Source organism: Sciurus vulgaris (assembly GCF_902686455.1).
Source record: "Sciurus vulgaris genome assembly, chromosome: 4".
In the NCBI taxonomy this organism is placed as follows: domain Eukaryota; kingdom Metazoa; phylum Chordata; class Mammalia; order Rodentia; family Sciuridae; genus Sciurus; species Sciurus vulgaris.
Window position 1 is genome coordinate 87,037,845 of NC_136464.1, and position 27,221 is coordinate 87,065,065.

The following is a 27,221-nucleotide window of genomic DNA, read 5'->3' on the forward strand; positions in this document are numbered from 1 at the left end:
CAAAAGCAAGGTATCATCATGTAAAATAAGGCAGGTTCAGAAGGCAGCCTGTAGGGAAGTTTGGGACAATAAGGCTCTGAGCCTTGCACTGCCCTAATTGCTGAGTTTGCAATAGTTGCATGTATTTCTTCAAGAGAAAGGAAGAAAAGGAGGGGGGAAAATGACCCAAAAAACAGCATTTATAAATGAACAGGAAGATGACCTGAAAAATTAATTTAGGTTTCATTTTGGAACAGAAAATTTTGATTTTACAAATCTAAAGATTTTAAAAGAACGGACTTAAAAAAGCCTCCTTTAAGACATCTTCTAAAAAACTGAAGTCATTATAGGCAATTATATGGTTGAAACTCCTAAACTGACAGATTAATGAAACTAAAAATTGGAGCTGTTCTTCTGCAGACACTTAAGCAAAGTAGAAATGAGGTTACAGAAAATAAACACCAGATTCTAAAAAAAAAAAAAAGAAGAAAAGAAAAGGAAAAAAAAAAGAATTGGGTCACCTTTTGATTAGACACTAAAACACTGGCCAGTAGTGTTAATTAGCATTACTTTCTCCTTCAGGGTCCCCCTCTTGAGCCTTTACTAAAGGTGCTAATTTCTCTTGCCCTAGAAAGTCTTGATGGTTCTCGCCCCAGAAAATCCAGAATGCTTCACTGATTCTAGTGTAGTGTGGAAAAGCATTTCTGCTTCCCAGGTTAATTAATAAAACTCAGAAACCTATCTGACACTGAATAATCTTTTTCCAATGAACTACCACGAACCCATCATTTTAGCCTGAGCAGCAATACATAAGTACCACCATCAGGGTTGGGAAAAAAACACAATAGAAGCCAGATCACTGCCACAGGTATTATCAGAAAATGGATTTTTTTCAGAGTTTTCTTTAGCAGAAGCTGTTTCCTCAACATTATCAGCTGCCTGTCACAAATGGCAAGAACCTCCAATATGTTCTTAGGCATTATAGGGGTGCTAGGAAGCATTTACACTTGGTAGTGATACCAAAGAGGAACTCTGACAGCAGAATGGAAGTGGAAGAGGCACAAGACTTAACATTAAGGGGATGGATATATGGATGGAAAATAAAATCCACAAAAGTAGACAGAAAGAATGAACTGTAACCAAAACAAAATTCATAAAACCTGTACCATGGAAAACTCTGAATCAAAGAAAACTCCAACAGAAAAGAAAAGTTGGGAAAAAAAGGACACCTAAAGACTATGACTCAGAAAATAAATTTTTGATACTCTCCACCCCTTCTCCTCACAAAAGGACTCATCCTGGTACCAATTCAGGACCAGGCTGGAATAGGAATGTTGAAAACCTTCTAAATTTATTCCTTGGTCAGTCTAGAGCTGTAACATTGACTGCTAGAAGTGCTGAGTACCTGATCCAGGAAAAGGTAAACAAAGAAAGTAATGAGAATAAGTAGGACAACAAATTCAGTGGGATGAAAAAGTGACTGTGCTGTATTCACCAGGAAAGTACAGACTAGAAACCTCTAGGCTGATTCTTACTACTATTTCTAGTTTTACTCTAAAACTATTACTAAGTTTTTGTGTACAGGGCCTCAGGCACGTTTAAGTGCTCCACCACTGAGACACATTTTGGGCCATTAAGCTGACTCTTTCAGTGAGAGAACTGCTCAGGACCAAGAAAGGACATTCAGTGTAGAAAATAACTAGAGGCACCTCTAACCCAAAACTTTTTGAGCACTGCAAAGACCCTCAAAAATTTCTGGATTTTTGAGTATTTCAGATTAGGGATGCTGACCCCATAATCTATGTAAATCTGGAAAACTCTGAAACCTGAAACACATGTGATTTTAAGCATTCAAGACAAGGAATACTTAATGTATTTGTTTTACTTGAATACTGTTATATTTCAAATTCATGAGTTTGCCTTTAAGGAAAATAACTAGCAAAGAGATCTCTACCTTTATGAAGTTCTTTACTCATATATATAGTTCCCCCCAAAAGGCTAGAAGTAGTATTTCAACCTGAGTTTCTGACATATGCATAAACATGCTGCACAAGTTGCTTGTGTGGCATTACGGTATTCTTTTAATTCTAAATTGTGGGCTTTTTATAATCTTGCAATTTTGAAAATCTTTTATATTACTTCGCATTTAATGATTACAGGAGATAGCCTATTTTAATATTTCTCTTTTCACAAATTAACAGTCTCTGACAAACAGATAACTAAGCTTCTTCTCTATCCTTACTTCTTAACAGTCTCCCCTTTGCTCGCTTGGCTTCCTGGACACCTACATCCTCTCTTCTATTCTAGAATTACACTATTTACTAAGATAAAATTTCTAATTTACCTGTGTTCCAAACATCTAGTAGAAACTCAATATATAGACAAAAATCACATGTAGTTTAATTGAAGCTCAGTAACCTGTTTGTAGATGATTCTGTATCGGATTCAACAATCATAAAAAAACTTTATCTGAGGATATTACAAGTAGACATATACATACCTTTAGTATAATTTATTAGAACATAATGTACCCAACCAACAACTGAAGCCACAGCAGATGCCCAAAGGGTTAGACCAGACATATAACTATTCTTACAGAATGTGCCATAATAGACCTTGAGTATCACACAACTTAGGACAACTGTTGACTGCTCTCAAAACTAAAAAGGGATAGAAAAACTAGAATATTAGACATTCTATCATTAGATTTCTTTTGAAGATATAAAAAAGAAAAGAAAAAAAAAACTTCAATTAAAAAAACAGAAGGCAGGGCTGGGGAGATAGCTCAGCTGGTAGAGTGCTTGCCTTGCAAGCATAAGGCCCTGAGTTCGATCCCCAGAACCGCAAAAAAAAAAAACAGCAGGCAATAATCCTAGAGAAAAACTTCAATTACCCATAACCACAGTCCACCAAAATTTGGGAGGGTATCCAAAATTACAATAGCTCTTGCTCCCCATAAAGGTATTATCTATAAGTACTATGTAAAATACTCACATTCTCAATAAACTGGGTATTGGACAACATAAGAAAGTCATTGAAGACATTATGCAGACGACAATCAGTGGCTTTAGTCTCCCGAATTAGTCCATCCACTTGTTTCTTGATTTCATGGGTCCGAGAGATAGTCTGTTGTGAGAATTCCTGTAGAAACTGTAGTAGCTATTTATAAAATAAACATATAGTAGTATCAATATTATATGTATCTACTCTGTATGACAAAACAAAAAATAACCCATATCCTTTCCTTTTGTATGTTGAAATGTAAAGGAATGATGCTTTTGACAGTAGTAAGACCTAGAAGCATTGAAAATACATTAAGAAACCTCTTCAAAGGAGTGAGTCAATAGACATTTGTTATCCCATTTCTGAAGGAATTTTAGAGTCCTGTTTGGTTGTCATTCTGCAGAGATCACTGATGAAGCACAAGATAACAAAACATCCAAAACTCCTATTCATGGGGGACTATGGAATTACAACTGATCTTTCTGGGTCCCAAGACTTAAGAGTCTCACTCAAGGATATTCATATAGTGGCTTGTCTCTCGCCCCACTTGGACTAGATCCTGAATAACACAATCCGTCGGCATCACTAGGAAGCCCAAACAAGGAAGAGAAACCCTTATAAGGGCTTTAGTCCGACTACTCGGTGGGTTGAGGCCCGCTGGTCCGCCCCTCTCCTTGGGACCCGGAGATTGCCACGGCTGCGTTTTCAAGGGCAAGGAGCGGGTACGTATTCCTGCAGAAAGCAGGCAGCGGGACAGCCTAGGTGCAGAGGAATCCAGGGCCCCCGTCCCCCTGCTCGCAGGCCGTGCTTCACCCCGGGAGTCCCGCCTTCCCCTCGTGTCCCCAGAGCCCGCCTCTCACTCCCGCATCGGCCGCCAGCGACCAGCTCTGGCTGTTCCTGCGGATCTCCTCCACCGACCAGGGCCGCTCCCACACCGGCTTGGAGGTTGGAGCCCGCTCCTGGTCTGGGGTCGCCCGGTTCATCTGCAGCGGGAAGGTAAGAAAAGAGAATGAGCCTGGCGGTGGAGGCCACCCCACCGCAGCCCTACCCTGACCCGCCGCCCTCACCATCCCGGTCGCACGACTCCGCGGGCTCCACAGCTGCAAAGCTTGCACCCGCAGAGAACCTCAGAGTTCCGGAAGTCGAACCCCAGCGGCGGGACCCTGAAGTGGGGGTGAGAATCACGTGACAGTGCGTCACGTGACAGTACCCACACGTGAGCGGACGTGCGGCGCAACCGGAAGGAAGTTGAGCAGGGTCTCCAAGGAAAAATAGGCGGGCTCCACTAGACAAAGGCGGAGATGCTGAGGGCTGAGCGGACGCCAGGGGACGCTAAAGAGGTCGACGGCCTCTAGTGGCGGCGCAAGATCAGGGCACCACCATCATACCTGCTCCCAGCCTGGAGTGTTTGGAGAGGAGGGGTCCTAAGGAAGCTTGTGGAGCAACCAGCCTGGGGATTTTAAATGCTGAATAATGTAGGCGAAGGAGATTTTCCAATGCAGCTGCGCCTGTTCACTTGCGGCAAATCCACTGTGATGGGTCTGGCATCCTTGCGGTCAGTAAATAAAGACTCACTGGTCTACATGGGCATCATCATGCTGCCGATGACATTCTCATTTTCAGCTCATTTTTTTGGCGTCTGCTTAGAATCTTTTCACTCTTGGCATTGCCTTAAGAGTCAAGGCCACATTTATGATAGGAAAAAATCCACTTGTAAATAGTCCCTGACTCCCCAGGCTCCCTGCTAGCACTCATTGATCCAACTATTCTTCTGTTTTGAAGTTTCCTCTGCTGAGTCATTGTTGTGCCAGACTAACTTACTTTTTAAAATAAATTCCAATTCCTGGAGCTGGGTATGTAGTTCAAGGGCAGAGCATTTGCCTAGCATGTGCAAAAGGCCTAGGGTTTGATCCCTAGAATAGAAAACAACAAAAGCACCACAAAGCAAACAAACCAGAAACTTAATTTCTTTTAGTTTGTGTGTGCCCAAGGTTAAGTTATTTAACTTCTTTGAGTTTTTCTCCTCAGATCATTGAAGCTACATATTGTGCAGGGGTGGGATGATGTTTGAAAAACAACTAGTGCTGTGCCTGGCATTTGGTAAGTATTCATCCTCAATCTTAGCGTTTCCCCATATAGCCCAATGCTTGGACTTTTATAGTAACCTCAGCGGTCACCTTGTTGAGGGCTTCCCAGATGATCTCAAATGCAATTTATTTTTTAAAAATTATTTTAGTTGTCAATGGACCTTTATTTTATTTATATGTGGTGCTGAGAATCAAACCCAGTGTGTCACGCATGCTAGGCAAGCGCTCTACCACCAGGTTACAACCCCAGCTCCCAAATGCAATTTAACTGACTTTGGTTATTTTCTATAGGCTTGTACAATATTTCTCCTAAGGTATTTTATTTGAATCTGCATGTTTAGAATGGCTTCACTTGGTTTAATACTCTGCTGTTGTTGCCTTGGATTCTTAAAATTATTTGAACAAAGGACCCCACACACACTTCCATTTTGCCCTGGGCACCACAAATTATGCAGGGGTGGAGTTATTTGGATTAAGTGGGGGTGGAGTTATTTGGATTCGCCTTCCCTGCGTGGTCTGGGAAGAAAAGTGCTAAGGGGTGGAAACACAAGCTGTGTTCTCTGGAACTGCTGGCTTTGAGAAAGCCAGACCCAGTAGGAGGCCAGACCTAGCAGGAAACTACCCCTACTCCAACCCCATGACTTCCTTTAAATATTCTGGGCAAATGTACAACAGGGAAGAAAGAAAATGTGGGGTCTGCCCAGAGGCTGTTCCAGGCACCAAATTAATACTGGCTCATGGAACCAAGGATTAAGATTATATGCCAGCTACTTCTGGATTCTAACTAAGCAAGTAACCAATCAGCCATTGCATTAGGAACTTTAAGCAAGAAAAAGAAATTGAACCTTGTCATTTATTAGGGAGGGTCTTTCAGGGCTGGGGGTATATAGTTCAGTGATAGAACATTTGCCTAGTTTAGTCCACAGCACCACACACACACATACACACACACACACACACACTCTCTCTCTCTCTCCCCCCCTCCCCCTCTCCCCCCTCCCTCCCCCGCTCCCCTTCCCCCACCCTGTCCCTCTCTCTTTCAAAATATCTTTGTTCTTCACTTAGGAGAGTAGAAAATATCAGATATGGACTCATGACGTAAGGAGGAAGAGATAAAACTGGGCAGATAGGGAGATGGCCCCTGGGTAACTTCCTGGGCAGTACAGCACAAACTGCACCTGCAGATATTTACTAGGAAACTTATAAAAAGGCTATTTTAAATCAGGACCTACCTGACTGGGGTCCATGCCTCTCAAAGAAGGAAAAAAATACCTGATGGATTTTTTATTTCTTATTTTTTGATACTGGGGATTGAACTTGGGCACTTGACCACTGAGCCATATCCCCAGCCCTCTTTTGTATTTTTATTTTAGAGACAGGGTCTCACTGAGTTACTAAGTGACTTGCTAAGTTGCTGAGTCTGGCTTTGAGCTCATGATCCTCCTGTCTCAGCCTCCTGAGTCACTGGGATTACAGGCATGCGCTGATTGATATTTTGACTGCACTAAAGAGTGCATGAATACACTGAATGCCTTACCCAGAATCGTGCAGAGGGCTGACTTCCTTAAACCTATAGGGCCATATAAACCCCTAGATAATAGGCACTCTTGGGTATCACTCTCTTGGGACCCCTCCCTCTTTGGGAGCTCTGCTTTCTTTCTATTACTCTAACTCCAACAGGATATGGGAATTAGGCGGGATTGATGACCCCCAAAAGCTTATTAGGGAGATGTCCCTATTAGAGTGGGCAGTTTGGTGTGGGCACCTGAGTTCTGTTTTTCTTTATTCAGATCAGAGCTTCAATCTCAACAGCCATGCTAAGTTCACCACTAGTCTGCATACTGAAAAATTGGGACAAGTTTGACCCACAAATGCTCAAGAAAAAGCGCCTCATTTTCTTCTGCTGCCAACCATGGCCTCAATACAAACCCTCCAATGGAGAATCATGGCCATCAGAGGGAAGTATAAATTTTAATACCATTCGGCCGCTTAGCCTGTCTTGTAAAAAGGAAGGAAAATGGTCCGAGGTTCCCTATGTGCAAGTGTTCTTTGCTCTAAAGGGAAAACCCAAAATATGCTAATGTAAATTAGATTCAACCATGATTGCTGCCCTAATGGAAGGAGGCCCTGTTAAGGAAAAAATCTGAAAAATCTCCCAAGTCTCCACTTCTGATTATCTGTTGTCATCAACCCACATGCACCCCTTTAAATCAAATACTTTATCGATAAGTTAATAAACTCCATTCTGAGTGAGGTTCAGTTTCTCCCCCAAAGTTTTTAATGATAGGCTCAGCACAAACAAATCAGGATTTATTACAAGAGATAAGAAAGGTGTCAAAGGGTTTCATGCTCTCCCAGGTTGACAAGTCACACCAGTAAGAGTGAATAAATCCAGAGGCTTAAACCTTCTTCATGACCACATGTGAAAAAGGAAAGAATATCAGGGAACACCCTCATGACAATTGTGACAGGCAGAAATGAGGGAGGAGATGGTAAAGCCCACTAAGTCCAGTCCTCCACAGTGTCTGGCATGATGGAAACAAAGACCCAACATAGGTCATGACCACACTGGTAAAGCAGCAGTTAAATTCAGAGGGTCACATGGGAGGAGTGGCAGAAGTGCTGACCACTAGAGGTTCCAAAATCAGGGTGACAAAGAGTTCTAAGCAAAAAATAAACAAAGTGTGGTGATGGTGGGAGTGACTCTGTCCCCATGGAGGACAAGTGGACACCCGAACCTTTGATTTCAGCATCCATCATCCTAATGTTCTCAACTCTACCGGCCTGCCCTGTATCTGAGTCATACTCCAAGAATCTGTGACAGTCTCTATTTTAATTGTTGAAGGGTTAAATATGACAGTCTGTATAATTTAACATCTGTAACTCTTTTGCTTCCTACCTGTGGGTTATCCAATACCTGGCAAAGGGCTATAAAATTTTTGTTTCCTGTCAATTTTTATGTGTACACCTGTGTATGGTATATTGTGTGTGTGTATGTGTGAGTGTGTGTGTGTGTGTGTGTATAGTGTACTTATGTCTGTAAATCATGTACATGGTATCAAAATTGGCATAGAGATAAAATAGGACTCATAAATTTTAAAAAATGAGTCTAAATACATTTCAGGTAATGTGACCTCAACTGGTTTAAAGGATAAGAAAAGAAATGTCTTTTAAATTATTAACCAACACATTTTTCTAGGTAGCCAGCCAACCAGAAAAATATCAGTATCTATAAAATGTTTAAAATATAATATCTATTGCTTCTATAATTTTTCTTTAGCAGAAAAAGATGATTCAAATGTTAAGTAGATTTATCTGATACTTTGGTTTTCATAGTAACATAATGTTAACAACTAGGATGGATAAATTAGATTTAATATAATGGGATTAATCTTCATAAACATATTTGTTAAAAAAGACATCTGAATATTTTACAAAGTTAAAAGACAAACATCAACTGCTAAATACAAACTCAAGTACTTTTAGTTTCTTAAGTTCTATAAGACAACATGTTTGGTGGTTTATTAAATGAGTTTTTATAGATTGTTGGTAAAAGTAAAATCAGTTTAAGATGGTTTTGTTTCTAGGTCTTCACTAAAAACAGGATGATTAAGGGTTAAAATTCTACTTACATGTTTTGTTCTACATGCAAGGAACAAAAAAACTAAATTTAAATACAAGAAAAGCATGTATTTTATTTCATTTAAAAAATGTAATTTCACATGTATAAATTTTTAAGGATAGTTTCAAATTGTAAACTTAAAAAGTCAAAAATTAGGATAAAAATACAAGAAAGTTATAGATATAAAATTGTATTTTATTAATAATGAAAAAATAATTCTAAAAGAGAAACTATCTGGCATGCTAAAGTAATACTTTTGTCCTAAACCTAAAAAAAAAAAAAGTGGAAGAAGACAAAACTAAGAATGTAAATAAGTTATAGAGTGTCTAAGTAAGTTATAGAAGGTTTGCAAAAGGTAAATCTCAAAAAGTTTGTGTGTAATTAAGTAGAATATCCTCAGTGCAGTCAGTTGAAGTTATTTAAGAAGGTTTAGGTCAAATTTTAATATGCCAAAAACAAAACAAAATCTAATGCTGTATGCATAAAAATGACGATTTTTTAGAACATTGATCTGATCTTATTCATCAAGATAATTTATTGTGTTACTAGGTTTTATTTATTATGATTCATGCCCATCTTAAAGTTTATTTAAATGATTGTTTTATAGCTCTGATTAAACAACTATAATTTTAGGATAGTACAATACAGTTGACACCTAAATTTATGTGACTAAAGTTATGTATACAAATGAAAACTAAATATGTTTGTCCAAGCTCTGTCTAAGTTTCATGTAAAAGCTTGTAAAATGAAAGCTATGTAGGTTTAATACAGGCATGGTAACCAATGAAAACTCTCTTTTATACATTGTATCTGACATACAGGGGCCACACTGCCGTTTAAAAATCTGGCTTACATAGTTCACTACATAAATTTTCCATTGTTATATAAATTAGATTCATTTATACAATAGATAATAAGTCTATTACTGATACTTTACCTGAGTTAAGGCTCTGCCTCTCACCTTACTCCATGTTAGGATGGCACCAAAGTAGGCCAAAATTAAACTCATTTAAAGTTATGTTCAAAAGATAGATTTTTAAGGATTACTGTGATCTCAAAATAAACAAGGGATATAATGCAAAACTAAGGAAAGGTTTGGGTGAGTTGTAAAAAGTATCTAAGGTTGTAAGAAAGTTGTAAAAAAAAAAAACAAAAACCAAAAGTTGTAAAGGATTTCATATGTGATGCGTTAACAATAAATTGTCTTTATAGAGGCTAAATAGATATGAAATATACCTTAGGGCCTTAGGGCTATTATAGACATTATGTTTCTTGGTTCAAAGCTATTACACAAACTAAATCCTCATACAACTTTAAAACCGTTGCCCTTTAGTAGTTTACAAAATTACTAATTCTAACAAAACAACCTGAACTAATTTAAGACAGTAAATTATCAACTACAGCACAGATAGGCTATAATGCTAACTTTTAGTACCAATACTGAAATTAAATAAAATGGGTCACTATAAAATTATAGGCATTAGAGTTAAAACCCAGAACTCCTACTTCAAGAATGATGAAACTGGCCTCCAGGATGTTTAAAACCAAAACTTGGAGACCAAAATCAAGGAAGTAAAAGAGCTTAAAAAAACAGCCAATATTTTGGCCCTTGCCTTCTAAGGTCAACTGGAACTTAAGGAATGACATGACTTCTCTAAGGGCCCTGCAAGCCTGGTGAGTCACTGGATATCCTGATCAGGGGTATTGTGAGGACCCTAGAGAACAGGAAGCCAACCAGTGCACATTCTGCAAAGAGGAGTGTCATTGGAAAGGGAAAAGTCCCTGATGCTTCTGAAGGATGCCACACATGGTCAGCAAGACTCTGATTCATCCTGGCAGATGGCATGACTGGTAGAGGAAAGCGAAAGAAGCCAAGAGGCTTCTCAAAAGTTCTGAAGAATGATCCCAGACAAATCTCTGCTGACTCTTAAAGATAGATAGGAGCAGTCAATTTTTTGACCAACTTGGTCATGAACACCTGACAGGAAAGTATAATCAAAACACAGTCAGACAGGGACATTCAGAAAAGCAATGTTTTGGGGGACTGGGGCTGTAGCTCAGTGGCAGAGGTGCCGGGTTCAATCCTCAGCACCACATAAAAATAAAGATATTGTGTCCTTCTACAACTAAAAAATATTATTTAAATGAAAAGCAATGGGGGCTGGGGTTGTGGCCTAGTGGTAGAGTGCTTGCCTAGCATATGTGAATATGTAAAGTACTTGAGATCGCTTCTCAGCACCACATATAAATAAATGAATAAAATAAATGTCTATAAACATCTAAAAAATATTTTTTTAAAAAGGCAATGGATTTTTAATGTAAAATGAGATGTACAGTTATGTCAGTTTTCCCAAAAGTAAGTAAAACTGGGAGGCTATAAAGAAAGTGTTCTTATACGTGAGTATCTGATAACTACCACAAAAGATGCTGCCAGTGTTTGTTCTAAGTCAGTTTGAGACCTACAAATTTGCCTTACCTCCCTCATAGGTAAGCTCAGTTTCTATAAACTCTGATAGCTATCCCACAGACTAGCCTAAAAGATACAATATGGCACAGTAAAATCCTATCTTGACTTTACTAAGATAATCATAAGTGACACAGCTAAAGGGATCCTTCTGTTAACAGAGGTAATGCCAATGAGAAAGCTATTTTATGAAAATCAGATGGCATTCCACAGCTTAAGGGGAAACGTGTCATTATAAATATTAAAAGTTGTGTGTATGCTTTTAATAACTCCACTCACAAATAAATGATGTGTCAGACCACACATTGAACTCTAACAAGTTACTGTCTTCCTAGTCTTCAGAGGCTGGCTGATAACACTGATTGTTTCTATGATAATTGCTTGCAAAAATAATAATGCTTTGCTGTCTTGTTTGTTGTTGTGTTAGCTTGATCCTTACCCTGTGTACACCTTGTCCAGTTACCTGCCAACTGCTACTATAGACCTGTGTATGGCACTGATGCATGAGATGCCTACAGAATCTATTAAGCTGTAGATAGTCATGGATATGCTACCTACCTGTGGGAGGACCCTGCCCTGATTGCTGTACTCCTCTCAACCCCCTTTTAGACTGAAGAAGCTAGAGCAGTCATCACCCAAATTCCCTAACAGCAGTGTGGCTACCTCTCCAAAGCGGGGGAATGATATCAGGAGGAAGAGATAAGCCTGAGCAGATAGGGAGATGCACCGCTGGGTAACTTCCTGGGCAGTACAGCACAAACTGCACCTGCAGATATTTACTAGGAAACTTACAAAAAGGCTATTTCTAAATCAGGACCTAAGTGAATGGGGTCCATGCCTCTCCCAAGAAGGAAAAATGCCTGATTGATATTTTGATTGGACCAAAGGCTGCTTGAATACACTGAATGCCTTACCCAGGATTGTGCAGGGGGCTGACTTCCTTAAACCTATAGATCTATATAAACCCCTAGACAATAGCTACTCTTGGGTATTCCTCTCTTGGGAACCTCCCTCCTCTTTGGGAACTCTGCTATCTTTCTAATACTTAATGAACCCTGTTACTTTGCTCTTAACCTTGTGTTCGTGGATTTTATTCTTCAAATTCATGAAACAGAGTACACAATTCCACACTTTGTGCTACAGGTTTTTTCCTCAAAGGACAATACAGATGCCAACAGGAAATACCCTATCTGCCTTGGCTATAAATCTCAAGTCCTTTGTTAATGACTTCCTTAAACCTATAGATCTATATAAAGGTCACATGATGGAAACATGATGTTTTTAAAAGAGATGCACTTCCTTTGTAAACTGGGATTGATCCCAAGGGTTTTATTGTTTTTCTAAATTTTTAGGGGGATTTAACCCAAGGGCACTTTACCACTGAGCTTCATCCCCAGCCCTTTTTTTTAAATTTTGAGACAGGTTCTAAGTTGTTTAGGTTTGAGACAGGTTCTAAGTTGTTTAGGGCCTTGCTGAGTTGCTGAGGCAGTCCTCAAATTTGTGATTCTCCTATCTCAGCCTCCTGAGTGGCTGAGACTACAGGAATGCTTTAACACCCAGCACAAAGATTTCTTAAAAGAAATTTTATGTATTGAGTTTGAGACATTATTTTAGGAATATTTCTCTGTTGAATATAGGAAAAGGATGTAATTTCCTAAATACCTATGCTTCTAAGCCTTGGAGAGGGATCTTTAATCAGTGACAGTATGGAGAGAAAAATATTTGTGTCTCTCTCCCTTCCCTCTCCCCTCTCTCTCAAATAAATACATATATGTATATTTATAGACACACATATATATTTGTATTTATATATATATACATATATATATATAGATATAGATACACAGATACCAAATATAGGTTACTTCCTTTTATCTCTTTCTTCTTCTGTATGTGCTTAAACCATCATTACCTCTTCTCTTTCTTACTTTCTTGGACACTTGGGTCCAACTTACCATCTTTTTAGTCTTTGTCTCTTCCTATTTTGTGGCTACACATGGACCAGAAAAATAATTATAAAAATGATTTTTTTGTTTTACTCCATTCAATGTATTAGCCTTGTTTTCATAACAAAAACTAGCAAGTAAAAACTTTTACCATTCCTTCACTATAGAAAATAAAACAAAAAACTCTGATACCCTGCCCAAACTATATTGAATCATAATGTGCCTATAGAAAAACACACATAACTGTATAACTCAATGAATTTTCATAAATGGGACACAACCATAAAACCAGCACTCAGATCAGAAGAAAAGATGTTAAGAGTATCCCTGGAGGCCCGTCCTGCCGCATCCAGTCTCAGCCTTCTTACCCAAGGGTAACTATTGCCCAGACTGCTAATATCACAGGTTAATTCCATTTGTGTGTTTCAGAAATTGAATTAAATGTCCTAAATTTGGTTCCTCTAGGAGCTGACCCAGAGACAAGGACTTTCTTTCAGTTCATTTATTTGGGAGGCACAGGGAACACTGGGTAGGCCAGGAGGTAAGCCAGAAAAAGGAAGGCAATAGCCATTTAGGTTGTGTTATGAAGCTAACTACCACCAGGGTGACTGGAAGTGACTCCCATAGGGAAACTCTGGAAAATACAAAATGTGCTCTTTAAAATTATCCTGCTCCAAGAGAGAAAGAACTGGGCTATTTACATACCACACCATGAGTTGTCCCACTAATGTCCTTTTTCTGCTACCCATCACACCCAAGATCCTGTACTACATTTAATCATGATGTCTTCTTAGTTTCTTTTAATCTGAGATGGTGCTTCAGTGTTTATTTTTTCATGACCTTGAATACTTTTGAAGAGCATTGGTCAGTTAATTTGTAGAATGCCCCATTCTTCAACATTTGGATTTGCCTTCGTTACAGCTTTAAGGTAAAGAAACTGAGGCACAGAGAAAGTATGTTGATTAAGGTCACACAGTACATAAGTAACAGAGGAAGGACTTGAATCCAGGTCATCTGGCTCCAGATTTAACCTATGATAAATTCTTAAGACATTCAACCCAATTATTTGTCACAAAGTGATAGATGCCTCTCTTTCTGGAAGAACTGTTAGAGGAATACATATGTGTGTGTGTGTTGTACATACATATATGTATTTCTTAAAAATTCAATTAATAAGTTGATAAATTTGATTTTTAATTTGAGAGGCATCTGTTAAGAATCCCAGTAATATTACTTAGGATACAGAATAATGATGATCTCTATCACTGTAAGATCTCTATCACAGTAGTCTACCACCTAATAAATGATTAAATGATCTAAATTCACAAAATAGAGTGATTAATAATGCTATAAGGGTAATTTATTTAAAATTAATGCTTAATATAATTTTTTGGTAAAAATGGTTTATCATTTTTGTATAAAACATGGGAGAAACTTAGCCAATCAACACACAACTGTCACTACATGAAATGTTTCTTTTAGCATGTATACAATAATTGCCTATGCCTTTCCCTTGAACTGCTTTTTAAAAAAATTCCACATACCACAGTGTTCCTTCTGTCCCAGCTACAGTACAATGACAGGTAGGAAGAGCACTGGTTAGAACAACCCTGTAAGCAGTTTTCTGCTGTCCCTTCTTTCCAATCAGAGATTTGTGCATGTGAGAGATCACACCACCCCTGGTGATGGTAGCCTTGATAAGAGCATCCTATCGTCATCACCATGGATCGTAAGCTGCAAGTGACACGGAGTGATAGGCTTTTCCTTGAGGTCCTTAGAAGCATTACCGGCCAGCTGTAGCACCTTGGTCATCTAGCACCTTGGCAATCCAGAATTGCAGCACTGTACTTGTCAGCAGTGGCACTCACGTCTGTGGCATGTGGTGCAAGTCTCAAGTGTCTGTGGATGCTGTCGTCCAGATGTCTGAGCAAGACACTGCCTTGGCCTTCCCTCTATCCTTTCCAGTTTTGCCTCCAGCCACAGTCTCAGCCACCTTTGCCTCTGCTTCACTGCATGACACAGCCACTCCTTAATATAATTTAATAAATCATTATTTTAATAAAACACCAGCATGCTATGTGTTAAAACAAAAACTACAGAAATCTAACTTATGGGAAGAACATACCTCTTTGTGTCTAAATTTTCCCTGTGATTGTTTCACAAGGCTGCGTACAGTGAATGAGGTACTATGTGCAAAACACTCAGAAATGTTTGGTACATTGAAAGCACTTGAGAAGTGTGTGTACCTTCAGCGCAGCAAAAGCCAAATATAAAAATCCCACAGAGAACATTATTCTGTATGCAGAGATCAGGAACAAGACAGCAGTGCTCACTTTCACCACTTATACTAATTTAGCCAGAGCAATTAGGCTAAAAGAAGAACAATTAGAAAAAGAAACAAAATTGTAGTGACATGACTTTATTTGTAGAAAATCCTAAAGATGCCACAAATTAACTGTCAGAAGTAATCAATGGATTCTGCAAAGCTGTAGGATACAAAACCAATACACAAAAATCAGTTGAGTTTCAGCAGGGCATAGTGATACATGCCTGTAATCCAAGAGACTTGGGAGGCTGAGGTAGGAGGATGGAAAGTTGGATGCTAGCCTCAGCAACTTAGTGAGGCCATAAGCAACTTAGAACCTGTCTGAAAATTTAAAAAATAAAAAGGAATGCACATGTAGTTTAGTGGTAACATGCCCCTGTGTTCAATCACCAGTAACAAAAAAGGGAAAACGTCTGTTGAGTTTCTATGTACTACCAGTGTACAATCTGAAAATGAAATTTAAAAAATAATTCCATGTACAATAACATCAAAAGGAATAAAATACAAAGGAATAAACTTAATGAGGTGAAAGACTTGTATACTCAAAACTATAAAACATTGACAAAAGAATTTAAAGAAAATACACATAAATGGAAACATCTTTGTTCATGAATTGAAAGATTTACTACTATTATAATACTACTCAGAGTATTCTATGTATTCAATGCCATCCCTATTAAAATTCCAACAGCTTTTTTTTGCAGAAATATAAAATCCCATTCTAAAACTCATATGAAATCTCAAGGAACCCTCAATAGCCAAAATAATTTTGAAAAACAAATTTGGAGGGCTCAAATATCCTGATTTCAAAACTTATGACGAAGCTACAAAAATCAAAATAGTGTCCTACTGGCATAATAGAGCAATAGAATAGATTAGAAATTCAAAAAATAAAGTCTCATATAAGGTCTCATGGGTATAAAAAAATCATTCAATAGGGAAAGGATAGTCTTTTCTACAAATGATATTGGAGCATCTGGATATTGACATGCAAAAGAATAAACTTGGAGCCTTACTTTATACCATATACAAAAATTATCTCAAAATGAATCAAATACATAAACATAAGACCTAAAACTGTAAAACTCTTAGAAGAAAACACAGTAGAAAAGTTCATGACACTGAATTTGGCAATGATATCTTGCCAAACACCCAAAGCACAGGCAAAAAGAAGAAAGATAAAGTTAGTCTTGCTCAAAATTAAAAACGTTTGTTCCTAAAAAGACACCATCAACGGAGTGAAGACATTTCAACAGAATGGGAAAGATTACTTGCAAATGATATATCTGATAGGGGATTAATATCTGTAATATATAAAGAACACTTGCAACTCAAAAATACAAAATGAAACAACTCAATTTAAAAATGGGCAACGGACGTAAATGTACATTTCTCCGAAAAAGATATAAGGATGGACAATAAGCACAAGAAAAAATTTGTAAAACCAGGGAAATGCAAATCAAAATCACAAGTTGCCCATCCCAATAGCTGCTACTGAATAAAAAATCCACTAAGCAAAAAGTAAGTATTGGTGATGTGGAGAAATTAGCAACTTTGTATACTGTTGGTGGGAATGTAAAACAGTACAGTCAATGTGGAAGACAATATGGTGGTTGCTTTGAAATTAAACATGTAATTACCATATGATCCAGGAATTTCATTGCTGTTTATACCCAAGAGTATTGAAAGCAGGAACTAAGATAAGTGTACATTAATGTTCATATCAACCTTATTCACAATAGTCAAGAGGCAAAAACAACCCACATTTCCATCAATGGATGAATGGATAAACAAACTGTGGTGTATGAATACAATGGAATATTATTCAGTCTTAAAAGAGGAATTTCTGACACAAACCACAACACAGGTGAAACTTGGGAACGTTATATTTGTCAGGAGCCAGTCCCAGCAACTCGGAGGGTCCCCGAAGGATGGGTGGAGTCAGTGCAGAGGAAAGACATGAATCCCTGGAGCAACTTGAAGCAAGTGCTGCTCAGATTTATTTTAGCTCTTCTTCAATAGTATTAAGTAAAGCAGGATTAAACAAGATACAAGTTATAGAGAAATTACCACAAGATTTGTCATTAACCACACTTTCCAGCAGGTGTCCTAACACAGAGTGGGTACATTAAGGTCAACTTTCTATATTTACTTAAAATACACTTACATAAACATATTACAGTGAAAGATATTTTCCTCTTTTCATCCTTTTGGCCTTTGTTACCCTTTGGTGTCAGACCTATTGTCAGCATAATGACTATATTTTGTTTTAAGCTAATTTTACCAAACTACTAAGCAAACATGCACTTAATCTTGAGCTCGTATTATTTTGTTTTTGGTTTAACCATAAAGGTCTACTCTATTACGTAAACAAACTCAGTTAAAACTAAGGTTATTTACTGCCAAACAATCAGTGTGAGTGCTTAATTTTTATTCTAATATTATTTATGTTGATTCATCTTCTACCTATTGTAATACATATGTGAGATCTAAGCCAGCATAAACTACTCATAACCAGTTAACATGCAATGAGGGAATTTGATCTTAAGATAATATTTTTCTAGATGTTTGCATATGCTGTTTCTTTGTTCTTTTGTCCTACACTTCCAGGGTGGTCCTTGATGTCCAAGCCTTTGAAGGAAGGACAAACATTGGACATTTGTCCATTTACCATTAATATTAACTATTCGTTTACCATTTCCATTATACACTCCTGTATAGGGAGGAAGTGGATCTGTGGGAGGTGGGACCTTATACTATGGGGACAAGTCTCCTGTTCTGTTTGTCAGGCTCTTTTACTGGTAAAGCATTAACTGGGACAGGTGTGGTCAGCATAGGAGCAAGTAATTCCTGTAACTGTAGTTTTCTGAAGAACTCCTCAAATTCTGTACTTTCAGACTTATTATGTGTGATATTGGTACATTTTTTCAAGCGGTCCTCATCTTCCCCCAAGCTCCGCAGACTCATTGAGGTTAAGTTCTTATCACAACAATCATTAATAACAAGCTTTCCAGGGAACGTGATTTGTGGCTGCATAGTTATAAGTATGATAATTACAAGAAAACACCCAATTTCTAGGAAAGATGACAGCACCAATTTCCTGGAATGGTGGCCTTGCCAAGCCCTTCCCCATGCTCAGACCTTGTCAAGCAGCATGGTAGAAACTGTCCCCGCCATATATTAAATGAAATAAGACATTCATAGAACAAACACTGCATGATTCCACTTAGATGAAGGATCTAGAGTAGTTAAATTCACAGAGACAGAAATTAGAATAGGAGTTGGAGGAGAGTTTAATGGAGAGATATTGTTTAATGGACACAGAATTTTAGCTGGGGAAGATAAAAAGAGGTTCTGGAAATGAATGAAAGTAATGACAGCATAATAATGTAAGTGTACTTACAGCCACTGAATCAGACGCTTAAAAATGGTAGGTTGGCCTTAAACTTGCAGTCTTCTTGCACTGGCCTCCCAAGTAGTGAGGATTACAGTTTTGTGCCACTAACTTTAGAACATCATTTTGGGGGGGGTTGTTTTGTTTTGTTTTTGATACAGGGTCTCACCCAAGCTGGTCTCAAACTCCAGGGTTCAAGCAAATCTCCTTCCTCAGCCTCCCGAGTAGCTAAGACCAGCTGCATGTCTTTAATTGTGGGCTCATCACATCACAAAGCCAGACTGGTAGAGAGTTTATTTAGTCCAACTAAGGTGCATGGTATCAATATAGCCCTGGATGCATGGATCCATAAAATTACTCTATGTAATCATTCTGAGTCACGTGAGGATAACTCTATTTCCAAACAAAATCTTTTCCATATGGGCATTTCAATTATTTTTTTTTTTCTATGCCAGGGATCAAACCTCAGGGCCATGAGTATGCTAGGCAAGCACTCTACAACTGAACTACATGCCCTGCCCTGCTTTTGTCTTTTGTATAAAGGGTTTTATCCCGGTGTATTGAGAAGTCTGGGATTGCTCTTTTCAGCACTCTACTCTTTCCCCATCCTACTCTGAGCCATGGGATTCCAACTTCTAAACACTCTTATATTTTGGTCATTCTTCCCCTGATTTCCAGTTGGGTTGACCATGGAGGTAGCAGGAAAAGTGATGTCGAGAAGAGAGAGCCCAAGGCCTTGATTCCCCTGGCTCATTCCCTGACAGGTCATAATTTTAGCAATAACAATATTTCTTATCTTACTCTGTTGTGTGCTAATATAACAGAATATATGAGACCAAGTAATTCTGAGTAAGCAGAAATTTATTTGGTTCATGGTTCTGGAAACTGGGAAGTCCAAGATCAAGGCTCTGATGAGGGTCCTCTTGCTGGGACACCACATGGTGGAAAGCAGGAGGACAAGAAAGCCAGAGAGAGCAAGGGAGGCGGGTGTTTGGGAGGAGGAAGGGGATCACATTTGCTTTTATAACAAACCCATTCCCATAAGAATGACATTAATCTTGATCTAATCACCTCTTAAAGACTCTCTCAATACTGTTACATTGGGGAACAAGTTTCTAATGTTGGAATTAAAGGCATGCACCACTGCACCCAGCTTGCTTTGTTTTCTTCACTGCCTTAGGAACCATAAATCTCCTGTCCAAATTCTGATGAAGTCCCAAAAGTCTTTCCACTCTCATGAATTATTTTGTGTCCTTATCTTTATTTGCCATTCCCATGAATAGCTTCATTGTATGACCTTTGTTTAAAATCCCTTTGGAAAAAAGACATGAAATGATTGTATGTATAAATGATTAATCATACTAATCATGTATCTAGAGAGATATTAATATATGTATGAATATTTATATATCCATATATATGGAGAGATACAGATAGAGCTCTTAGCTTTGCCCAATTTGTAATTGAAGACCCAGCAAAAGACCCATCTCAAGGATGGCTCTTAGAAGTTTAGAGTTAGGTATAGACCACTGCCAGTCTAAACAAGTACAGCAGGAAATGTGCAGAGTTGTTTCTTTACACAGAAAACACATTCCATTTTTAATGTTAACTTCAACTGCAATGAGCCAATGATTGATTAAGGAAAGAACCAATATGTACCTAAAACGATTTAGATCCAAAATGCCTACAAAGATTTCCTTCTTCTTTCATCACACCCTATTTGCCCAATGTATTTCATGGGTAATTTGCTGTGCAAAAAATGAACTCTCAAGAAGCCTAAAACCTAATATAGTGGGCTGATGACATTGGAAAGATATCAATAGTTATATATCACCACCAAGTCATATTATAGTACAGGATAATGAAAGTTTAATTGTGGGAAATGCAGGTAGAATTTACTCTTCCTAATGAATCAGAATGTCTTTCAATAATACCCAAGGTCAGTTCATTCCTTTAATTCAAACCACTTTTTATCAATTTCTGGCTCCAACATGTCTTACAGTCTGAGATCTGAAAATGCAACACTTTTGTTTTCCTTTATGTGGTATATTTCGGTTTTAAAGAGATTTTTCTGTAATTGAAAGTTAACTGACCCTAGTAGGAAAAAAGTAGTGCAGGCCATATAGCCCATCTCGTAGAGTGCCTGCCTCTCATGCGGGAGGCCCGGGTTCAAGTCCCCAGCACTCTGAGATTGTGGAAATAACAAACAAACGAATCCAACCTAGTAAGAAAAAAGTAGAAGCTGTTAGACCGCATAGAAACTGTCAACCACAGCTACAGATGAACTCAGGATTGGTCTAAAGGGATAGAGGACAAGCATCAATAGCACCTGCTATTTGAGAAAAAGTTGACCTAAGAGAGCAATGCCTTTGGGAACTTGGAAGACCCTGGATGGAGAGCTATGGTAGACATGGAACTATATTGTCCACACCCCCAATCAAGAAAGAATTTGCTGCCCAGATGCAGACAATGTGGTCAGCAGATGGCCTCCAGCTTGCAGCCTTTTTTTAGGATTTTGTTAGACAACTTTGTGTTGCTAAGACAAAATGCCTGAAAAAAAAAAAAAAAAACTTAATGGAGAAAACATTTATTTTGGCTAATTGTTTCAGAGATTGCAGTCCATTGTCACTTGGCTCCATTGTTTCCAGGCCTGTGTTTAGCCAAAAGCATGACAGGGAGGACATGGTGGAACAAAGCTGCTCACCTCATGGTGACTGGGAAGCAGAGGTGTGTGTGTGTGTGTGTGTGTGTGTGTGTGTGTGGAGAGAGAGAGAGGAAGTGGCTCAGGACAAGATATTGTCCCTAAGGGCACACCTCAAGGACTCACTCCATTTAATTAGTCCCATCTCCTGCGGTTTCTACCACCTGCCAACAGTCCATTCAGCTATTAATGATAAGATCATTTGACAAGATCAAAACCCTCATGGGCCCATCACTTCCCCAAAGCCCCACCTCTGAATATTGCTAATTGGGAACCAAGACTTCAATGAATGCATGAATCTTTGGAAGACATTCCAGATCCAAATCATAATGAGGATCCTTGGTCTTTCCATGTGACACTGGGCTGGCTAAATTGCCCTGTTCCTGGGGCAGCCTTTTTGGACCATTCCAGTCTGAAGTGGACATTCTGATGGACACTGGTTTCTCCAGGGTAATGACCAGGTTTTGGAGGGAGTGCCCATCTTCTGTCTCCTTACATTTCTTACATATTGATTATCTTTTCACATGGTCCTTAGGATCCAGTGACTGATGCCTCTTTGAGATGGTGACTTGAGGTAGGTGAGAGCCCTGGGGTTTCAGATATCGCCTCCTGGGCACATCCTTGACTGAATAGGAGAAAGGAAAGGAGAAAAAAACTGAAAAATATATTTTTTAATTGTAGGTGAACACAATATTTTATTTGTTTATTTTTATGTGGTTTTGAGGATCAAACGCAATGCTGCATGTGTGCTAGGCAAACACTCTACCATTGAGTTACAACTCAAGCTCAAGAAAAAAAACTTTTGATGTCTTGAAATGTTGCCTAGCCACTTTTCTGTTCCTTGCAGTCTTCCAGAACCATCCCTTCCCATGGAATAATAAATTATATTATAACCTGAATGCTATGAGCCCAACAAGTCTTCCCCACCTCAGGTCTACATCCCTTTTTCCTAATCTAACGTGGTTTCTGTTTCATTAGGCCATCTGGAAGACATTAAAATTCTACCACATGTTAGCTTTGCACACTTGGCAACTCACTTCTCTGACCTTTAGTTTCCTCATTTGTGAAACAGGGCGATCACCTCTTCTTCCCTGGGTTGCTGTGATGATTGGAATGAGAGTGCAAATTAGCACAGAGTTTAGGTGCAAAAGTTTGAAAACGTGAAGTTATTGTTATTCTAATCTGGGCCTCTAGCCCCCTTATAATGGAAATCCCACACAGAAAGACTCCTCTTGACAAGTAAGATAAACTCTCCCCTGCAATTGACTTGATTGTGCTCATGAAAGTCTAATGAGACTGTGAAGCAGAACCCAAATTAACCCATACACGATAGTCAGCTTTCTATCTCTCTCTATAACAAATAGAAGAGATAAATAATCTTATGAAGAAAAAGGCTTATTTTGGCTCATAGTTCTAGAGACTTCAGTTCATGATCTATCAGCCACATTTCCTTGGGCCTGTGGAGAGGCAGCAAGCACATCATGGTAGAAGCACATGACAGAAAAAAAATTCCTTTCTTCATGCCCAGAAGTGAAAGAGAGAACAAAACTAGGTTCACACAATCCCCTTGAGTGCCTTCCTCCAATAACTCCAAGACCCTGCCTCTTAATGTTTCTACCACCTCCCACTAGCACCTCACATATGGACCTTTGGAGGACACCATAAGATCCAACACCTTAAGATCCAACCATAGCACCATACTGCAGGTCTAATGTGCTCTTCCCTATCCATCATAACATTTCCTTATTCCTCTCTGGTGAATTTAATCTTCTTTATGGGTGTCCATCTAGATGAGAAGCAGGACAAGCGTATGTGAGGACAGGCTTTAAGCTGGCCATTTTTATTCTATTCCAATTTCTATAGTGTCTTGAGGATGACTCAGTGTCTGTCAGTGAAACACACAAATATAAACTATATATCCCTTCCTATTGCCTAATTCTATGAGTTCAGGCCAGGGAGAGGAGTTGGAAGCTCACAATACCTTTTACCAATAGAAGAAGAGGTCTTGGAATTGTGCTGCATGTCTTTGATAGTTTGTTTCTTTGAGTCAAATTTGGTAGGGAAATGGGCCCCTCCACCTGCTGTTAGTTGTGGCTGGTGAACTAGTGGTCTGTTCTTGACTCATTCAGGCTGGTACTCTTCCCTGTGAATTGGGCCTACTATGGTCTGTGGGTGCTGAAGAGTTCCCAAAGTTCTGGTTATTATTCCTATTCAGTTATTATTTCTTTAGACCCAATAGAGAAGCTTGCTTTGCCAGCTTCCCCAGTCAGATTCAGCTGTATCCAGTGTTCTCCACCTCTCCAGGGGGCATGGAACATCAAGATCACTAGCTCCTTACACACAGCCTGTGAGACCCCACCTTTTCTCTCTGTTATTGCTACACTTTTACCTCCAGCTTGCTGTGAGACCTCCCCAGACAGCAACCACTGCAAAGAATTCAGATGCACAGAGCTCTCCCTGATTTTGGCTTTCACCTTAATCTCATATATTGTTTCAATTAGGAATGCTTTTGGCTGAAAGTAACAGAAAATCACAAGAGTATTCACAAGGTCTTGGAGAAGGTGGAATCAGGAATTGTTTGGCAACTGTGTAAAGTCATTGAGAACACAGGTCCTTTCTATCTTCTCTCTCTCTTATCTTAGTGTGTATGTATATTTCATCCTCATCACTATAAACTGGCTACATCAGCACCAGACATCACCTTCATGATTAGGGCAGGAAGAAGTGTAACTGAGAAGAACCACCTGGATTTCTCCTCTTGTGTTGATTCCTTTTATTTGAAAACACAGTATCTTTCCCAGAAGCTCTAGAGGCAACTTATAACTAAGTGGCCGAACTAGGTCACATGGCCATCTCTAGTTTTGAAAGCGGCTGGGAAAGAGAGTTTTTAGTTTTTTACCTCTCTGGGGGTAGTTTCTAGGGAGAAAGAAATCAAAAGCATCTTTTGAATAATCACCCAAGAATCTCTTATACCCACTTTGCCCCTCTGGGGCTATGCAGTAGAAAGGGAAAGTTGGGAACTACATGTTTGACTACTGCATCCCCTAAAAGCATGGGCAAATCGAGACTTCAATTTCTCATAGGGATGTTGTAATAATTAAAGAAAATTTTCTATGTAAAGCATTTTGCATAATATCTGACAGAGTTAAGTCCTCAATAGATGTTAGATATTATTCTTTTTATTGATATTAATATTATCTTTATTAATATTACTCTGTTCTCTTTTCTTTACTCTTTCAGGTCAGAAGTCTTCCACTTCATTTCTAACAGAAACTTCCCCCTAGCCAGGTGTGGTGGTGCATGCCTGCAATCCCAGTGACTTGGGAGGCTGAGTCAGGATGATTGCAAGTTTGAAGAAAGCCTCAGCAACTTAGCAAAGCCCTAAGGACTTGGCAAGACCCTGTCTCAAAACAAAAGAACATTTAAAAAAAAAGGGGGGGGGTGCTGAGGATGTGACTCTTTTGTGACTGGGTTTTTTTTTTACTTAGTATAATGTTTTCAAACTCCATCCATGTTGTAGAGAGTTGTGGTAGCACACACCTGTAATCCCAGTGACTCAGGAGGCTGAGGCAGGAGGGTATTGAATTTGCAACCAGCCTCAGAAATTTAGTGAGATCTGATCTCAAAATAAAAAATAAAAAGGACTGTAGACGTAGCTCAGTGGTGAAGTGCCCTAGGTTCAATCATCAGTACCAAATAAATAACAAAAGACAAAATTTTTATTTTAGATATGGATCAATTTCATATTGAATTATGTGATACTATAACTGAAAATGGACTGAATTGGACTTAGTGTTCACACTCTCTCAAGTCTGCTTATCTCTGCCTATTGCCCAATACTTTGGCCTAGGATACATGCCTTGCATCTTGTTTAGAGCCATGTTAGTGATGTCCCCTGCCATTTCTGTGGGGCATCTGCTGCTGCCACCACTGCATACCAAGAGTATCATAAACATTGTCTACTAAAAGGTGAGTTATACATGTCCAGGCAGGAGTGTGCCTGTGGAGGTTCTAATTTCCCCAAGGCCTAAGTAGACAGGCAGGTTCATGCAGCCCAGAAGTTAACTCCAAAATTAATTCCAATGTGGCATGGATTTTGACCAAGAGAAGAGAAGAGATGGCAGAAAGCCAGCAGATACATCATTCACTCTTTATGTCTCCCCTCCCAACACTTCCAAGAGCAACAGTTTCATGTGGACTATTTGAAATCATTCCAAACAGAGAAAATAGCTTTCTTTGTTGCAAAGCAGTGGCCAGTTCACAATCTCATTCCTTGTGTATTATACTCTCCTTCCTTTCCAACCCCAAACACAATATCTCTCTCTCTCTCTCTCTCTCTCTCTCTCTCTCTCTCTCTCTCTCTCTCTCCCTCTCATTTCCCTAGGATGGAATACCCAATAAAATGGACACAAAATATTTTTCTCTGCTTTCTAAAAAAACCCAGGTAGACAGGGCTTTGGAGATTACTTCGGAGTGAGATCCCAAACTCACAACCACCTCACAGTAGGATTTAGCCTACAGACATATTTTATTTATCCTAAAAGAGTTTTTAAACAATTAAATTATTTGATATTACTTAACAATTGGAAAAATGCTACAAAATCTGAATTTCCTAATTGTCTAGTATAACTGAGGGCTTTAAACAATTTGCTGGTGCAGAGTTGTGGCTAGCACAATGTCCACTATCTCAATTGACTTCCAAACCCAGGCTGAATGTCAGCAGGCATTTATATTCACGTTCAACCAATTCCTGCTCATGATAAAAACTTATTTGTTATACAAATATTTCTGTCAATTGTGGGATAAAGAGAAACAGACTGAAGGCACACTTGTACTTTTCTGGTGGAGTTGCAAATTGGTGCAGCCACTCTGGAAAGCAGTATGGAGATTCCTCAGAAAATTTGGAATGGACCCACCTTTTAACCCAGTTATCTCACTCCTAAGTTTATACCTAAAGGACTTAAAATTAGCATACTACAGTAACACAGCTACATCAATGTTTACAGCAGCTCAATTCACAATAGCTAGATTGTGGAACCAACCTAGATGCCCTTCAAGAGATGGATGGATAAAGAAACTGGTATATATACACAATGGAATATTATTCGGTCACAAAGAAGAATAATATTATGACATTTGCAGATAAATGGATGGAATTGGAAAATATCATGCTAAGTGAAATAAGCCAATCCCAAAAAACCAAAGGCCAAAGGTTTTCCCTGATAAGTGGATGATGATACATAATGGGGGTGGTGGGTGAGGGGTAAGAGAAGAATAGAGGAACTTTAGATTATGTAGAGGGAAATGAGAGGGAGGGGGTATGAAAGATGGTGGAATGAGACAGACATCTTTACCCTATGTACATGTATGATTCCACGAATGGTATGAATCTACATCGTGCACAACCATAGAAATAAAAAGTTGTGCCCCATTTGTGTACAATGAATTAAAATGCAGTCTGTAAAAATAAAAAAGAAAAGAAAAGAAAAGTTAAAATAAGGAAAAAAAGAAGACGAGAAACAGATTGGGAGTGATAATGCACTTCAAGAGAAATAGGGAGCTCGGCTCAGTGTCGCACACCTGCAATCCCAGCAACTCAGGAAACTGAAGCAGGAGAATTGCAACCTGAAGGACAGCCTCAGCAACTTAGTGAGACCATGTCTCAAAAATAAAGAATAAAAAGTGTCAGGGATGTAGTT

The 27,221-nt window shown here is 38.8% G+C and overlaps 1 protein-coding gene and 1 long non-coding RNA gene across 2 annotated transcripts in view; one reads left to right on the plus strand and one right to left on the minus strand.

Annotated features, from left to right (window-relative positions):
- WASHC2A (WASH complex subunit 2A) overlaps positions 1-4,189 on the minus strand; it is a 78,799-nt gene extending 74,610 nt beyond the window's left edge. The window contains exons 1-3 of the mRNA XM_079136481.1: positions 4,050-4,189; positions 3,843-3,965; positions 2,974-3,138 (exon numbers count right to left, since the gene is read on the minus strand). Coding sequence (XP_078992607.1) covers positions 2,974-3,138; positions 3,843-3,965; positions 4,050-4,052 — 291 coding nt within the window. The 5' untranslated portion in view covers positions 4,053-4,189. The remainder of the gene's footprint in view (positions 1-2,973; positions 3,139-3,842; positions 3,966-4,049) is intronic.
- Positions 4,190-4,335: 146 nt separating this feature from the next.
- LOC306659119 lies at positions 4,336-25,867 on the plus strand. Its single transcript, XR_013763214.1, has 3 exons — positions 4,336-4,537; positions 21,431-21,548; positions 24,763-25,867. It is a non-coding gene; the product is annotated as an uncharacterized lncRNA (long non-coding RNA).
- Positions 25,868-27,221: the final 1,354 nt, after the last annotated feature.